This window comes from Thunnus albacares, chromosome 4 (genome assembly GCF_914725855.1).
Source record: "Thunnus albacares chromosome 4, fThuAlb1.1, whole genome shotgun sequence".
NCBI classification, from domain to species: domain Eukaryota; kingdom Metazoa; phylum Chordata; class Actinopteri; order Scombriformes; family Scombridae; genus Thunnus; species Thunnus albacares.
The window spans coordinates 15,569,724-15,585,902 of NC_058109.1; the positions used below are offsets into that span (position 1 = coordinate 15,569,724).

The 16,179-nt window shown below is 38.2% G+C and overlaps 1 protein-coding gene across 1 annotated transcript in view; it reads left to right on the plus strand.

The window, feature by feature from the left end:
• Positions 1-16,179, plus strand: part of iars1 (isoleucyl-tRNA synthetase 1) — a 60,299-nt gene continuing 44,120 nt past the window's right edge. Inside the window, exons 1-10 of the mRNA XM_044348538.1 lie at positions 1-84; positions 1,428-1,551; positions 3,227-3,383; positions 3,531-3,650; positions 4,814-4,896; positions 5,319-5,436; positions 5,590-5,737; positions 10,708-10,795; positions 13,421-13,481; positions 13,714-13,809. Of these exons, the coding sequence (XP_044204473.1) occupies positions 1,433-1,551; positions 3,227-3,383; positions 3,531-3,650; positions 4,814-4,896; positions 5,319-5,436; positions 5,590-5,737; positions 10,708-10,795; positions 13,421-13,481; positions 13,714-13,809 (990 nt within the window). The 5' untranslated portion in view covers positions 1-84; positions 1,428-1,432. The remainder of the gene's footprint in view (positions 85-1,427; positions 1,552-3,226; positions 3,384-3,530; positions 3,651-4,813; positions 4,897-5,318; positions 5,437-5,589; positions 5,738-10,707; positions 10,796-13,420; positions 13,482-13,713; positions 13,810-16,179) is intronic.

Sequence of the window (16,179 nt, forward strand, 5' to 3'; positions counted from 1 at the left end):
TTTGCGTGTCTTCGTCACTTCCGCTCACGCTGACTCCAGCTTGCATCATTTCTCGTCTCTCTGGCAGCCGGGGAAAGACACCATGTGAGTATATCCATTCAAACAGAAAAATCACAACATAAAGGTTTGACTACAGCCACACCGCACTGTTCATCTGTGAACATATGTGAGTTTTTAAACGCTGCCTTTAACAAACGTTGCAATCCGTTTTGTTACAAGCTAACTAACTCAAGCGGTGACCGGCTAGCTTAGCTTAGCCTGCTAGCTAACAACAAGTAGGCGTCATTCTTGTGAAGTTGCTGCTGTGAAAAAGTGACTTATTGGACATATTTATCTAGTCTGGACAACATTTCTGAAATTCCACGCCCCATTTGGATATAATATATCAAATAGACTTGACCTTATATATAAAATATTAAAAGGGACTGTATGTTCTGTTGACAAACTACCGAGTAACAGACAGCTTTGACAGGTCCATAAGGATTTGTGGACGGTGACATTGACTGAGAAAAACGATTTTATAATGCTTATTGTCCATCTCACACAATTTAGGTTAATTTTCTTAACTTGACCAAAACTTAATTCAGCATTGTGGGTCAATTAAAGGCCAGGTTCACAATTTTTCTGTCTTGAGACAACAGTCAGGAGCCAAAATGAGCATTGAAATGGGTTTTTCTTGCCATAATTGTTCCTCCTGTTCATACTGGCTGTTAGATATCTTCATAATGCACTTACAATATAAGTGATGGGGGACAAAATCCACAAGCTTCCGTCTATGCTAAAACATATTAAAAAGTTTATCTGAATTATATGAAGATTTAGCCGTCCAAATTAGTCAGATGAAGTAGATATCTTTCATCGTTCTTTTAAGTGCCAAAGTCCCTCTTTTTGTTACTATACTTACACCGCAGCTCATCAGGGAAACACTGTGCAAGGACACACAAAGAGGGAATTTGGTGTCAGATATCCACTTGATATGACTAACTCAGACTGCTGAAGCCTCATATAAGCTTCAGATAAACTTTTAAATGCATTTTTGCACAAAATGACTGTGTGGACTGTGGATTTTAGTCCCCATCACTTACATTGAAAGCAGATTTGAAGGGGATCTTTTAATTGCTAGTATGAACAGGAGGAATAATTACAGAAAGGAAAACCTTTTTCAATGTTCATATGGACACCTGACTGTTGTTTTAAGACAGACTTGAAAAATTGTGAACTTATCCTTTAATATGTGCTGAAAGTGAGATTTAATTCATTGCCCTGCATCTGCTGTGCATGGGGTATCTTCATTTTTTGACTATAAACAGGGAAATATTTACGTGGAGGGAACAAAAGATTTATCATGCGATCTTTGTTAGTTGTTGTCTTTCTTCCTGCTCCACAAGTCTGTTAAGTTTCTTTCTTGTTTTTCTGTTCTCGGACAGACGCCATGGTGGAGCCGGTCCCCGAGTCCATCAACTTTCCCTCTGAGGAGGAGAAGATCCTGCATTTCTGGCAAGAAAAGGACTGCTTCCAGGAGTGCCTCAAACAGTCCAAGAACAGGCCCAAGTAAGTCCATCTATTTCTGGTTCATGATTTTAAAAAGTCACACCACATGTTGTCAAAGCTGTAGAAGAGTGTTGTTAAATAATCTTTGTGTCATAACATTTTGTTTTAGGGGGAGAAAAAGGAAAATCAATATTGACAATCTAATATGATACCCTATGCATACACGCTGACTCCTTTTAACCAACTTTTTTAAACTACCCGTAGTTTTCACATTTAATAACTGTTAATTATCATTTTAACAATTTTAGTGTATTCTATTCTGACATATCTTGGTGGGAAAAAGATTGTGATTAAAACAAGAGCATAGTCACATTGTTGAGTCTTCATTTCTGGTTAAGGATTGTTGTTAATATATGACACTTGTGCTGCCAAGTAAAGACGTTATGTTTCCTGGTCAACCAGTTGTCCTTTGGCTGCATTCACACCAAATCAGATGGTGCGGCGTTTGGCCGCAGGGTTGGGCGGAGGGTGTGTGGGTTTGTGGGTGTGTTTATTTGTGCTCTAGAATATAACCGCTGTGAAACAATCAGAAAATGACGTTTTATTGATCTGATTCACCGGTTTTCTCGCTATCAGCACTCCCTCTCTTCATTCACTCTCTAGCTCGCTTGACCACAGCTGCTCTCTCTCTCTTTTTCTCTCGTCTTTTTTAAAATGAGTCGGGAAGCCAACAGCAAAGTTTAACTTAACTAACGTTACCAAGCGAAGAGAAATGTCCTCCCCTCGTCCTAGTAACGTCTTTGTCCTCCCTCATGGCAGAGTTTACAACTCTTGTCAGTCTGATCTCCAGCTGTGATTGGCCACCGCAGCCTTCAGCCGCAGTGACATCGGGTTGCGTTTCTCCAAAAGTTGACTCTGGCTCAACTTTCTGTCCTTAGTCTAGTGCGGCGCAGCAGCAGCCAAAACGGCCGCTGCCGAGCCGCACTACCCCCATTCAAATGAATGGGATGACTGACGTTTTCGCCGCACCGCCTGATTTGGTGTGAATGCAGCCTTAGGCTCCATTGTATAATTTATCTTAGGGAGTATTATTATTGTCTGTCCTATGAAAAAATGCAATAAGAAGCAATGGACCATTATTATCAGTTTTATGTGTTAATAGCAACGTTATGTTTTAAAAGTCAGTCGGCACAAACGTTAAATGTTCAGTAAAAAGACAATATGGTTGAAGTTATTGAAGTAGGAAAAACTTAATGAACTTAATAATTAACCAAAAATGTATGAGAAAATGGTGTGAAGAAGCATCTACAACTTTGTGTCATAAGTTCTTCTTTATGTCATTGAAACAAAATTTAACATCTCTACTCACATCTAGCATTCAAATTGTAGCTACAGGGTCTGAACATTAATTATCCTTCAATTATTTTGTCTTGTTAGCCAACAAAGGCTCAAATATCATGATGACGTTTGCCAAACAGAGCAAAATTGCATTTGTAAAGAGAACCTTCGGTCACACACAGACGCTCATAAGCATCGACTGAACAGGATATTTGTCTCATATTGTTTCTGTTCTGCCGCACTCACTCTTGACAGCGTTTCTAGTCATGATAGTCACCCTGTTATCTTATTTCATGTGTGACAAAATGCTGTTAACAGATTTTGGAGGAAAAAAAAAAACACTGCCGAACTAGATTTGTTTTAATATTAATATTTTTGCTGCCCATTTCACAACCAGGTACACCTTCTACGACGGCCCTCCATTTGCCACAGGTCTACCCCACTATGGTCACATCCTAGCTGGCACCATCAAGGATGTTGTCACTCGCTTTGCCCACCAGAGTGGCTTCCATGTGGACCGACGCTTTGGCTGGGACTGTCACGGCCTCCCTGTGGTAAATATTTGTCTCAACTGTCTTTTCCCAGAATATTGTTCAAATCTAATATTCTGTGAAAATTTACAGAATCAATCATAACATTTTATTAAGTGTGTTTGTCATTCTTTGTTTATTTATGTGGCTTGCGTCTTTTATGTCTTGCAGGAGTATGAGATTGATAAGACTTTGGGGATCAAGGGCCCTGACGATGTGGCCAAAATGGGCATCGCAGAGTACAACAAGCAGTGCAGAAACATTGTCATGAGATACTCCAACGAGTGGGAGGTGAGCATAAAGAAAAGAACAATGATGCTAATATAAGGAAACTTTGTATCCATACTTGTGAGATCAGTTTAGTTTTTGTTTTGTGTATGTGTTTCCACTCAATCAAATTGCAAGATGTTTGTCTAAGAAAAGTGCATTGAATCTGCGCTAAAACATAGAATAGGTACTTATGGTGCTGTCGATATGGCATCCGGGCATATTTTAAAGGAATGATATCGGCTAAAATAAGAGCTAATGTTGCAGTGCTGCTCCCCTTTAAAACAGCCTACAGTGCAGACACACTTTCTCATTCAAGTATGTTGCGAGTGACTCTGAATTCTGAGGTCCTTTTTAGCAAAATACACAGATTTACTTAACTCCGACTCAGAAGTCTACAAAGTGTACAAAACATTCAGTTAGCAGATTCTCGTTTCTCATAGGATTTGGCCAGTGCTGACGTTGCATTCGGCAGTTAAAATGACAAATGACGTTCATTAATGTTAATGTATTGAGTAACTTGATGGCATGGCAAAATTAAACACTTGACTTTTTTTGGGTTTGTGTGTCTGTACTCAGATCAGATCATTTGTGAAAGAGAAGAAGAGCCTCCAACCTGTAACCCTGCTGTTAATTTTAAGTGCAGTGTTTCTGTAGTTCCAACAACTTCTCTTTAGTGGATTGCGTGACGTCTATTTCAAAAGTTGCATTCTGCAGTTAAACTTTCACTCATATCATATCAATAATTAATTAAGCTGACCAATTTAGTAGTTGTGAACCAAGACCTTAGGTATTTAGATTTAGAAGCTTGTGAAAAGTGTCTGCCAAACTCAGGAGGCTACTCCTGTTATTTCAATGTGAAGACACGTTAAATCGACATTGCATATCTTCTGCTGATATGTAAATATAAGTATTGGATCGGACTCTGTATCGACAGACTCGGATCAGGGTCAGAAAAACTTGATCATGACATCCTGACATGCTTATCTCACATGAGTGATGAATGCTTTTCTTTCATTGGAGGTGAATGTCTCCTCTTGGCATTATCGAGCCTTAACATACTGTCCTAAATATTACAGTTCATAAAAACTTGTTCTACAAGATTTTGGTATGCGATCGTCATGGGTTTTTTTTTTAAATTTTAACACATTTGAATGGCGTGTGTGTATGTTTCTTTTTGTTCCTAGACTTCAGTGAAGAGAATGGGCAGGTGGATTGACTTCAAAAACGACTACAAGACTCTCTACCCGTGGTTCATGGAGACTGTCTGGTATGTATGTCCAGAAAATTTGCGATCTTATTTGTAAAAATTTTAAAGATGCATAGTTTTTACTCTACTTACTTACAAAGAATTACATTTTCCATTTTAGGAGGTTGTAGTAGTATTTCATATACTTATACTTGGATATTTGACATAATTAACATACTAGTAGTCTGAGTTCTCTTTTGATATGAAGTCGAGTATCTACTTCACCATATCATTTCTTCAGCTTGATCATTATCTTGAAGGACATTTGGTTTGCATTCCAGGCATTAAGCACATAGATCACATAAGTAAACAGATGACAACGTTAATTGGCAATCGACTTAGAATAAAACACTTAAAGCAACATATAATTGAAAATGCAACACAAACCAGATTTGATCCGTCTTCATCTTATAGTTTTTGAATGTGTCTTTTTATTCTTTTAGGTGGGTGTTTAAACAGCTGTATGACAAGGGTCTGGTGTACCGAGGAGTCAAAGTCATGCCTTTTTCCACTGCCTGCAACACCCCCCTCTCCAACTTTGAGTCCCACCAGAACTACAAGGTATGCACACAAAACACGACCGCCTCACCCTTCAGCTGGTATGATACAACTCTGAAGTATTCTTTTCTCTAAGCAACATGATAAGATCACCAATAGCGATCTGACTGTAAAAACAAATCCATCACATCATATCTGTTTCGTTTTTGTCTCCAGGACGTTCAGGACCCATCGGTGATCGTTAACTTCCCGTTGGTTGAGAATGAGGATGTGGCTTTGATCGCCTGGACAACCACACCCTGGACACTGCCGAGCAACCTGGCCCTGTGTGTCAACCCAGAGTTCTTGTACGTCCAGGTCAAAGGTGAGAGACGAAACTTTCTCTAATGACGTCCTTGAAAAGTTAGGGTTATGTTGATATCAACAACTACTGATGCGCTGACTGGGAATGAATTTTTCTCTGCTCAGCTTGTTGGTTTGAAATGTTTTGTCAGGTTAGAATCATGGTTCCAGTCAAGATACTATCAGATTATTGCAAAAAGAAAAAAGAGGAAAAAGAAAAGAAAAGAAGGAAATATCTGCTCACACATCCTGCACACAAACATGTTTTTTAGCTACTTGAATTACCAGGATTGGTCATTTTGTTGAATGATGTTTATTAAATGCGTAAAGCCTAAGGCCAAAGTTTTCCCACTGAAAATCTTGTTTCCCATGTGGGTTTAGTGTTGTGGACCTCCGTATGAGCTGATGGCTGTTTTTTATTCAGAAGGAACAAACAAGAACAAATTAACACAAGTGCTGCCTCACTAAACTACACCCAGAGGAAGGGATTTTTTACTATAATTTGTTGGTGGACTCACCAGCCTTTGGCTATGTGTTGGCTGATAAAATAGAATGTTTTTAGTTGTTTGACAATGGACACTGCCTGGAATACAGCTACAATGATTAGTCAATTATTTGATTGTTAATCGACAGAAAATTAATCAGTAACTATTTTGATAATCGATTAATTGTTTTGAGTCATATTTTAAGGCTGATTGCAGCCTCTTAAATGTGAATATTTTCTGGTCTTGTTAAACTAGTAAACTAAATATCTTTGTGTTGTGGACTGTTAGTCAGGACAAAAGAAGACATTTTAGGTTGCATCTTTGGGAAATAGTGACATTTTTCTCCAATTTCTGACATTTTAAAGACTAAATGACTAATAGATTATTCGAGAAAATAATTGACATATTAATCAGTAATGAAAATAATCATTAATTGCAGCCCTAGCCTGGAATTTAGTTTTATCTACAACCAACCAGACACTCCACATTCATGAGCAGTAACTTGATGCTAAAGCATAACTGATGGTCATGTAGGCTCATTCAAAACATTACCTGTCCTCCAAGCATATGTAAACCATGTGAAATGGACCTCTCTGATTTAAACAAAAGACCATTATATAGTTGTGTATAATGTAAAGGTGGAAATAACAAATCACTGCTGATTTAAATCGCTGCGTTCATTTCAAAGATTTATTGTCACTGATGCAGTTTGTTCACTTCATTCAAAGCGAGGCAATTGCATCACTGTTCAAATGCACTTCAGTATGCACAACACTAAATTAACACATAAATTAAGTCAAACTTAGATTCAGTTCAGTACAAAACTAGGCCCATACAGCGACTCAGCAGCCAGCTATTACAGCAGTTATCGCATCACAATTGTTTCTGAGGGTCTTAATAAGCTTTGTAACGGTGAAATAACACACTGTGTATCACAGCTGAGCTGACAACAGTGCTTTCAGTCACCAGTGAGGAGCTCTGCTGCTAAAACCCACTGATCCGGTGGGTGTCAAAGATGATTCTGTACAGTCAGTTCACATAGAAGATTCTGTGTTAAAGATTTGTTTCTACATCTACTGAAGACCTCTAGTATAATGCTTTATATATAATGTGCTAAGAAATGTCTTAGCAGTACCTCATGAAAGGCACAATTTCAAACTGAGGTCTTTGTAAAGGCACAATCTGATCCAAAATGAACCTGGAGTCTCTGTCATACTGACAGGTCCTTTAATACACAGCAGACACAAACCAAATTTAATACCAAAGCAAATTCAAGACATTAAGTGTCCTATAAGAATGTTAAAACTGTTCCTTTATCAAGTATTTGTGCATCGAGATCACAGTTTAGCTACCAGTTAGCTAAAACACATACAGTCTAACACACCGAGCCTTCACTAGATCCTCCCTTCATGAAGATGATGTTCAGTTTTTGATGAAACTGTTTTTTAGAGGTGTTGATTCAAATTCATGGTAATTTTGGATGCTATAGTTTGTGGTGCTGTTAATTTGTATTGAGTTACATTGAGAGGTCTTTCTAATATTAGATTCACCCCCATTAAAAAAAAAAAAAAAAAGAAATTATTGCAGGACTGTTGTTTTAGATTGCATTAGCATGGTGTACCTAATAAACTGGCATCTTAGTGTATGTTACTTCCAAAACAATTAGTTTTGATAAACTTATTGTCAGTTTATTGCTTAAATTATCTCAAACATGAGCATTTGCTGCTTTACATCATTGTAAATGGGATATCTTTGAATTTTTGGGCTTTTCAGACAAAGTAAAGAATCTTAAGACATCACTGTAAACATTGTTGGGAATTGATCATTTGTTTTACCTTTTAATGATCAATATGTATAGTTTTTTATATGCTGTATACATATTTCTCAACTATATAGTTTACAGTACAAAACTGCCAAGTTTTTGTAAATGTCTTTATTACCATATCTTTATATGGGCATATCTCATTTTTGCAGCGGACATTTTGTCTCGTCATTATAGGAAAAGCACAGGTGTTACTAATAACATTAATGCTGGCTCCGTTACGTTCAAGTGTCCCAGTAAGCCATGACAGTGTGACAGTGAGCCGGCGTGCACAACACCAGGACCCTTAAACTGGAGCATATAAATGGAATCCAGTCTCATTAATTGTATTAAATATCATCCATGCAAAAAAGGCCTAATGCTGCAATAGTTTTTGTGTGTGTGTGTGTGTGTGTGTGTGTGTGTGTGTGACTCAAACTTGCTAAATGTGATGAACCTCAAATCAGGTCACTTTTAAAAGTGTTGTCCTTGTTCAAATATGAAGAAAAAAAAAATACCCCAGATAGGCGGCTAGTGTTTTTCTGTTGTCCTCCTCCTGTAGTTTTTGGTTCCCTGAGAGAGAAACTGGTGGTTTTTTAAAAGGATGACCTAGATTCTTGTCAGCTTGTCGTATCCCAGCTGATACTGCAGGGGGCACTGTTGAAGCACAGTCTGAACGAATCTGCCCTCCTAACTGCACCGCCTGTGCTATGCTGCATGGGAGACCGCCTTGGAATACCAATGAATGTTTTCTTTTTTTTTTTTTTTCTATCAGCTCACTCTCTCTTTTTATCTCCCGTCCTCTCTCGCTCCATCTTCATCCTAATTTTTCCCCCTCATTTTCTTATCGCTCTCTTTGCCTCCACATCCACCTGTTTTTTTTTTTTTGTTTTTTGTGTCCTTCGTCGTTCTTATTTGCTCTCTGTCTCTCTCTATCTGTGTCTGTCTCTTTCCCTCCGTGCCTTTGTCGCTGTCGGAGTTGAGAGCTGTCAGCAGTGGCAGTTCTGAGCTGTGCAGTCATTTGTCACACCACTGAGGGGAAGAAACATCTTTTATTGATGCTGCTCCCCTTTCTCTGTTTTTGTGTCTCACCGTCTCAGGCCATTTGGTTTTTGCCCTCTTCACAACTACTGTCCCTGCTGTTCTCAGCCTCTCCGCTGTTATTTTTCCTAAACTTCCCATTCGGCCATTTTTTTTTTTTCCCCAGGAAGGGCTCACATTCTCCAAATGTCTCACAGTTATCCTACATGAGGTGGCATCTTTTCCATAAGCTCAGTTGCTGGTTGAGTGGTTGTAGCTACATGATGGGGTCATTACCTGACCTTGACTTATGGCTGACTGTATTATTATGAAGCAGGACTTGCTCTTCTTGTTTAGCGGACTTATATGTAGCATAGCTATTAGTTACGTGGATTTGAACCATGTTTGATGTGTTGCTGGTTGAAATTCTGATCAATAAACATAAATCATAGACCGGAGCTGCAAAAAATCATTTCACCTCATAGTGATCAGTATCTTCACTCCCACGTCATTATGAGTACCATGAGTGTGGAAAGCTTAGCAAAAATAAACATTTTTTGGTAAATGACCAGTGAACATTATGCAACATTTTCTTGACCTCCAACTATATCAAAGACGTAGAATGAAGACTTTGGGGGATATTTTCTATTTTTGGCCTATTTCTAGGTGTTAGTTATGTTATCACAGCCAAAATTGCGTTTCTCCATATTTAACTGGAAAATAGAAAAGCAGCACCACTGAAAATTGCGTGTTTGGACTTATGCAATATGTATTTTAAGGCACTCCTGTTTAGAGGTGTAAAATGTGGAAGGAGGGAATGGAAATTTATACCAATATCCGCAGCACCTGATTTATCACCGCAGACTGACCACTGCAGCAGAGGAACCTGCGTCTGAAATTTAACGTTTGAGAAAAGCAGGTTTAAAATCTGCGACACACAGAGGGTGAGAGACTATAGCGAGGAGAAACGGGGTGACAGAGAAAGACGCAGTTTAAAAGAGACATTATAAAAGCTACTTTAACAGATCAGTTACAGGTATCAACTGTTATATGATTTATATACAGGAACAGTCGTGTAACAATAATTTAAAAGTTTTACTAAAAAATCTCCCACTGTTTTTTCATAACGTATTCAATCACTGATATTTTTGTTGAGCTGACATCAGGATATTTAATCATCTTCCAAATTCAACAGCAGAAAATACTTTTGTTTGTGCTCCGTTCCTTTCCAGACATCAGCTCTTACTTAGTGGTACTTTATGCAGATTAGATGCAGCTGGGCTCTTTTACATTTCAAATCTTAGTAAAAAGCCCACTAGATCAAAAGATTGCAGTGACAAAAACTTTTTTCAGTAATTTGCAACAGACTTGGTAAATATCCTTCTTTGTGTTTATCTTCATTGTTGCAGGTGAACAATTATTTTGCCAATCCGTCCTTTACCTTTTCATGACCACTGTAGCTTTACCATCATACTTATTTATTAAATGTCATTAGCTTCTTCTGCCAATTACCGTTCTGTCTGTTTGACATCCTTTCAGTGGCCGTACTATGTCTGTATATTTTTGTAAGTCAGTGCAGAATGTAATATCGGTAGCCTGATGTAGACGCTTTGCGTGAAGGTGTAAAAACCTTTTGTTACATCTCTCAACAGATGCACTCACATCTCTTTTCTCTGCGTCTCTCAGATAACACCACAGGCAAGACCTACATCATGATGGAGGCCAGGCTGGGAGCTCTGTTTAAGACGGAGAGTGAGTACACTCTCCTGGACAAGTGAGTACAGAAGACCCTATAGCCACATATAAAACATGAGTGAAAAAGACTAATACTGTAAATGTAGATACTTTTGCCTGTTGGCAACCAAAATATAATTTCTCCAAAATGACATGGAAATACAGGTTTGTCCTATTGCATAAAACCTTTAGGGGGTAGACAGAATACTAAAATCACCACTGTAAACATAACTGAAAAGGTTGGAAATGTTATATTACAAATCACATTATCATAGTACAGTATCTGTCAAGCATTTTTGTAATATCCCTGTTGGTTAGTACCAATAAGATTATGTTCTTTTTGCCAGTATTGTTGATTTTATTTTTTCCAGTTGATGCAGCTGCAGTTTGATGGTAACATGAGCTCATCATGCTTTGAAAACTCATAAAAGCACTGATTGTCAGCTCTCCGCTATAGTTGTGTACTTCCTTAAAAAAAACTTTTGGTACGTTGTTGGAAAACTCATACCCAGCTGCCGCTCAGCGAGTGACAAACTTGTATTTCAAATATACTGTGACAGGATTTCTCCCGAGTTTTAGAACTTATCTGCCAGAGTTAAGAGATAAAGTTACTGACAGGAGCATTAGCAGAGCTCTATTTTGCCAGCTGAGTGTTGTTCTATGCAGCGGAAAAACAAATCAAATTCCCAATTTCCCAGTTCAGTGGATGACTATGGAGCAACAGAAGAGGGGAAAAAATGAGGTGAGATGAAGAAAACACCTCAGTGAATAAAGGATACAGAATGTACTGAGCCCAGATGGTGCACATTTTCAGGCATGAGTTATACCAACTCATCCCAAATATTGGACAAATTAAGTGGCAATAAAAATGACATGTAGAAAAACATTGTACTCTGGCAGGAGCTGTTCTTCCACGAGGACAAAGTCTCCATCCACAGATGCAAAGATGTGTTAATTTGAATGATTATTACAAAAACAGAAGATCTTTCATGACTGACTCAGGTGCCAAAACAAACTTAAACCTTTAAATAGAAATCTCAAGATATGCTGAGGCAGTTGAAATACATTTTCCAGGATGCTGTGGTGCATTGTAGGTAGATTTTTGTCACCTAGCATTTATTCAGCTTATAAAGTTAAAAAAAAAACAACCAAAACTTAGTGTTTGAATTCTTAATAGCTGATGCAAGCTTTTTAAAAAAATTTTATTTACACTTCAACAAGACAATTCAAAGAGCTTTACTTAAACATAAATTACATTAAGAAAAGAAACACAATGCAATATAAAAATACATAAAAAGAGGATTTCAAATAATATAAATAAAATAGGAGAAAAATAAAGTAAAATAGAATAAAACTGATTAAATATAATAAAGGCTGTATACATATATGCAAATATGTAAGATGAAGGAGATAGCATTCATATACTTTGAGATTTTTTTCCTTCATTTCATAATGATGTGTTTTTAATTGATTCCTAAGTACATACTTTATTTAAGATAAATATTGTATGTGCGTCTTCACTAAAAAGAGCGTTGCTCTTACTGCCTTATCTAATATTTTATTGATGGTCCCCTGTAGCATCTTTTTAGGAGAATCCTGACTGTGAATAGATAAACTCTGAGTACTGTCTTCAGTCTTCCTGCTATGTAGCCTTGCAGAGGCGAAACCTGGGGCAAAGAAAGTCCTCTAATTGCTCTCTTATGCTCCTAAAGTGTGTTGCTATGAGCTAATAGTGAGTGAGTAATAACAGTACTGACATGTTGATCAAATCCTCCTTTCTCTCCTCTGGATTTTGACAGCTGGACAGTCAGAGGACACTGTTAAGAGATGTTTTTTTTTTAATACTTTATTTACAGTTTTCAATTTTACAATGACAATATATATTGAAAGGATGTACAAAACAATACAAAGAAAATACAACACCAAGTGGAACACAAACAGAAATAAACAAAACAGCTTCCAGACAGTTTACAAGATTACATGAATAGTCTTTCAAAAATGTTGTCATGGTAGTAACAATCTCGGGAGCAACGTAAAGTAACATGAATCATGTTAAACAAGACACCCACTCATGTAGCCAGGCGGGTCAAACTCCTTATAGATGCACTGTGCCAAGACAGGTCCCCATATTCTCTCAAATCTATTGGGTTTGTTCAGACAGAGCACTTCCATTTGTTTAATAGACGACATCTCTTTGAGTCAATGCACAAAGCTGCGTGGAATTGTCGACTTCCAGGTCAGGAGAATAAGTTTTTAGCAAACACCGTTCCCAGGTTCAGAGCAATCTGTATGTTGTACGGCAGCTCAGAAGTCTCTGCAGAGCATCCAAAGGTGGCCAGATCGTAGTTTGGCTGAATGTCTCTGCATTAGGCTTTTGAGAGCCACTCAATAATTGCAGTCCAAAAGTTATAATGTAGGGCGTAAATAGGATTTTAAAAATTGATGTGGGATATATCCTCCCCCATCCCCACTGGAAATGATGCCCTTGGTAGCATTGTGTTAAGACACCTTTTTTGGTCGGTGTTTCTTTTATTTTAAGTGTTATCTGTATGTTGTCAAATGTTTGTGCGAGCCCCCTGCAGGTTTGTCAATGCAGGGGCGGTGGGAAGAATTATGGATATTTACACAAGGATTTTAAAGTGTTTTATTGCTTTTTTAATTTTAGATTTCCTGGCAAGACACTGAAAGGAAAGAAATACAAGCCTCTTTTCCATTACTTTGAAAAGGTTTGTAGACTATATGCTCTTGTTTCTGGCTGCTACACAGTTTCATGTATTGTTTGTTACAAAGTGAAGACAGACCTATGTCTCGCTTTAATGACCTGTCCGAACACAAATTGGCATCTCTGTTTACGTTCTTTAAATCTGTCTCTTAATCTCTCTCTTATTATCTTTGCCTCTACTACTTCTGCTTCTTCGCCGCCCTCATCTAACTCCCCTCGTCCTCATTTCACTTCAGTGTGGGGAGAAAGGAGCGTTCCAGGTGGTGATGGATAACTACGTCAAGGAGGAAGAGGGCACAGGAGTGGTCCATCAGGCACCTTACTTTGGAGCTGTGAGTTCTTTTTTTTTCTTGGTCACTGTTGTAACTACAGAGAATATTCTGTTACGTAGTGTCCATTACTACTGTTATCAATTATTATATTAATAGTTTTTCCGATCAAGGGATTAATCCTTTGGTCTATGAAATGTCCGAAAATAAAAATACCCATCCCAGTTCTTAGTTGACATCTAAAGACACCTTAGACATCTAAAAATATTTTTAGTCACAGTGACAAAATCAGAAAAAAATTCTCACATTTGAGAAGCACAAACTAGATCATGTTTAGCATTTTTGCTTAATAAATTACTTGCATCAAGCAAACCCCCCTTACTTCAGTGAAATGTCCATTTTCAATGTATGTACAATTAAGGTTTCAAATTTCCATATTACATTTGCATAAATTGCATACTGAACCACAGTTGGCTTCCAAACTCAGTGTTTCCCCTGTATTCATTCAGCAGCGACGCACCGCCGCTGCAAAATTATGAGCGCCGCTGCTAAAATGTCAGACGATCATTAATATCAACGGGCTACTAATGATTTTCACTCGCACACTGTGTGAGCACAATAACATCCTACGTTATTGTGGATTTTCTTTAGTCATCCTCCCTCTCTTCGTTCTTCAAAGGACATCTACATGAAAGGTACAAGAGTAGCATAGCTCCATTAGGCTATAAGGCAGTGCGTGTGTGTGTAAATGTGCGTGTGTGGTTGTGCGAGCGCAGAGAGCGAGCGGCAGAAACATGACGTGAACACGAGCGGAGCAGAGGAAAAGTTTAGCAATAAGTTGTCAGTCTGACACTAAATGTACAGTACAGACTTTTTGTCAGTTAATAAATGCAGCAGCTCCTCAAGACAAAGAAAATACTCACCTATTGAAGGGGGTTAGCCCCGAAGTTAGCAACAACGCGTTAGCTTAACTTGACCAGGCTTACTTAAGGTGGACTGACTTTTAAGGCGGACCAGCAATTCTCATTTTAGTGTCAATCTCAGCCGCTGTTTAACAGAGAACGGAGAAATGTCTGGCTGATGAGTCTCTTCATGTGCCCCCCACATATGACGACAACAAACACCCCCACCGCCGCCGCAGCTCCAAAGAAGTCAACCTGGGGGAAACACTGAAACTAGTTGTGATATCATGTTTGTTAAACTCAGATTTAACATGAGCAAAGAGACACTCGTCCGTCGTTGTCGCTGCTGATACATTTCCAGACTAGTCAGATACTAATGAATCATAGATGTAATTTTAACAGTTTATCAGAAGCATCAGGACTCTCAATCGAGACCAAGACCAACCAAAGGCAACTTAAAGTCTCAGCAGGCCTGCCCTGCTTTAAATTATAATGTGGACCACTTCTTTGTATGATCTGGAATGAAGAGAAGGAAGAAATGTACCTGTACTTTTAAAACGTTGCTTCTAACAAGCTTGTTTATCCAGCGCTGCTGCTGATCACATGTAGCACACTCAGGAGGAAAACAAGGTCACCTTTTGTCTTGTGCTTGTCAAGTGTAACTTCATGGATGGCATCACTACTATCCTATGGAGAAAAAGTCTTTTATGTCCTCCCTAGAAGCACTTCTTCAACACATGCACATGTTGGTTTATATATCACTTTAAAAGGCAACCTAGCATTAAGGCTAATTAAATATTTTTTTTTGCCAGTGTCGGCCAAAAGGAAAATTTTGAACTGTGGTCCCTTAACTTTAATGTACAAGATTGTTCAAGACGGTGACAATCACAGCCACAACATTTTTATTAATCATTAAAAAAACAGGGGGTTCGAAACTTCAAAAGGTCAAGGCCAAGACAGCACTGATGAACACTGATGATGGGTCTTGAGTACTACAACCCTGGTTGACAGTTTTATTAGAGTTTTGTCTTGTGATACTTTTCCTCTTGTTGTCTTTAAATTTTTTTATATTTTTAATAAATGTAAAATTCAGTCTCATATCTGACCATGTAGAATACTTTAGACCCTTCATGGGTACCAAGTTTCTCTTGTATACAAACTTTCAGTGTGTACATATTCATATGCTTATCGAAAAATATGTTATGAAATATTTGTATTGAATACATTATCTGTGTACTCTAAAAGTCTATAAGCCAATGTTGCAGTGCTATCAGAGGTACTGGGTCATTGCTAATAGGTTAGATGCCCTTGTCAAGGGCAGATGGATACCCCTGTGGCTGTAGCCAGCTGTGGATATATGCTCAGTCTTTCTCAGTCTTGGCTCTCTCTTCTGGCCTCTCTGCTTATTTTACTGAAGCTCGCTCCCCATTGGACTGTTAACGAAACCCTTAACATCAACAACTCACTGGCACTTGCATTTAAATTTAACAGCATTTGCATTTAACCGTTCCGTTATTTAGTGATCACATTT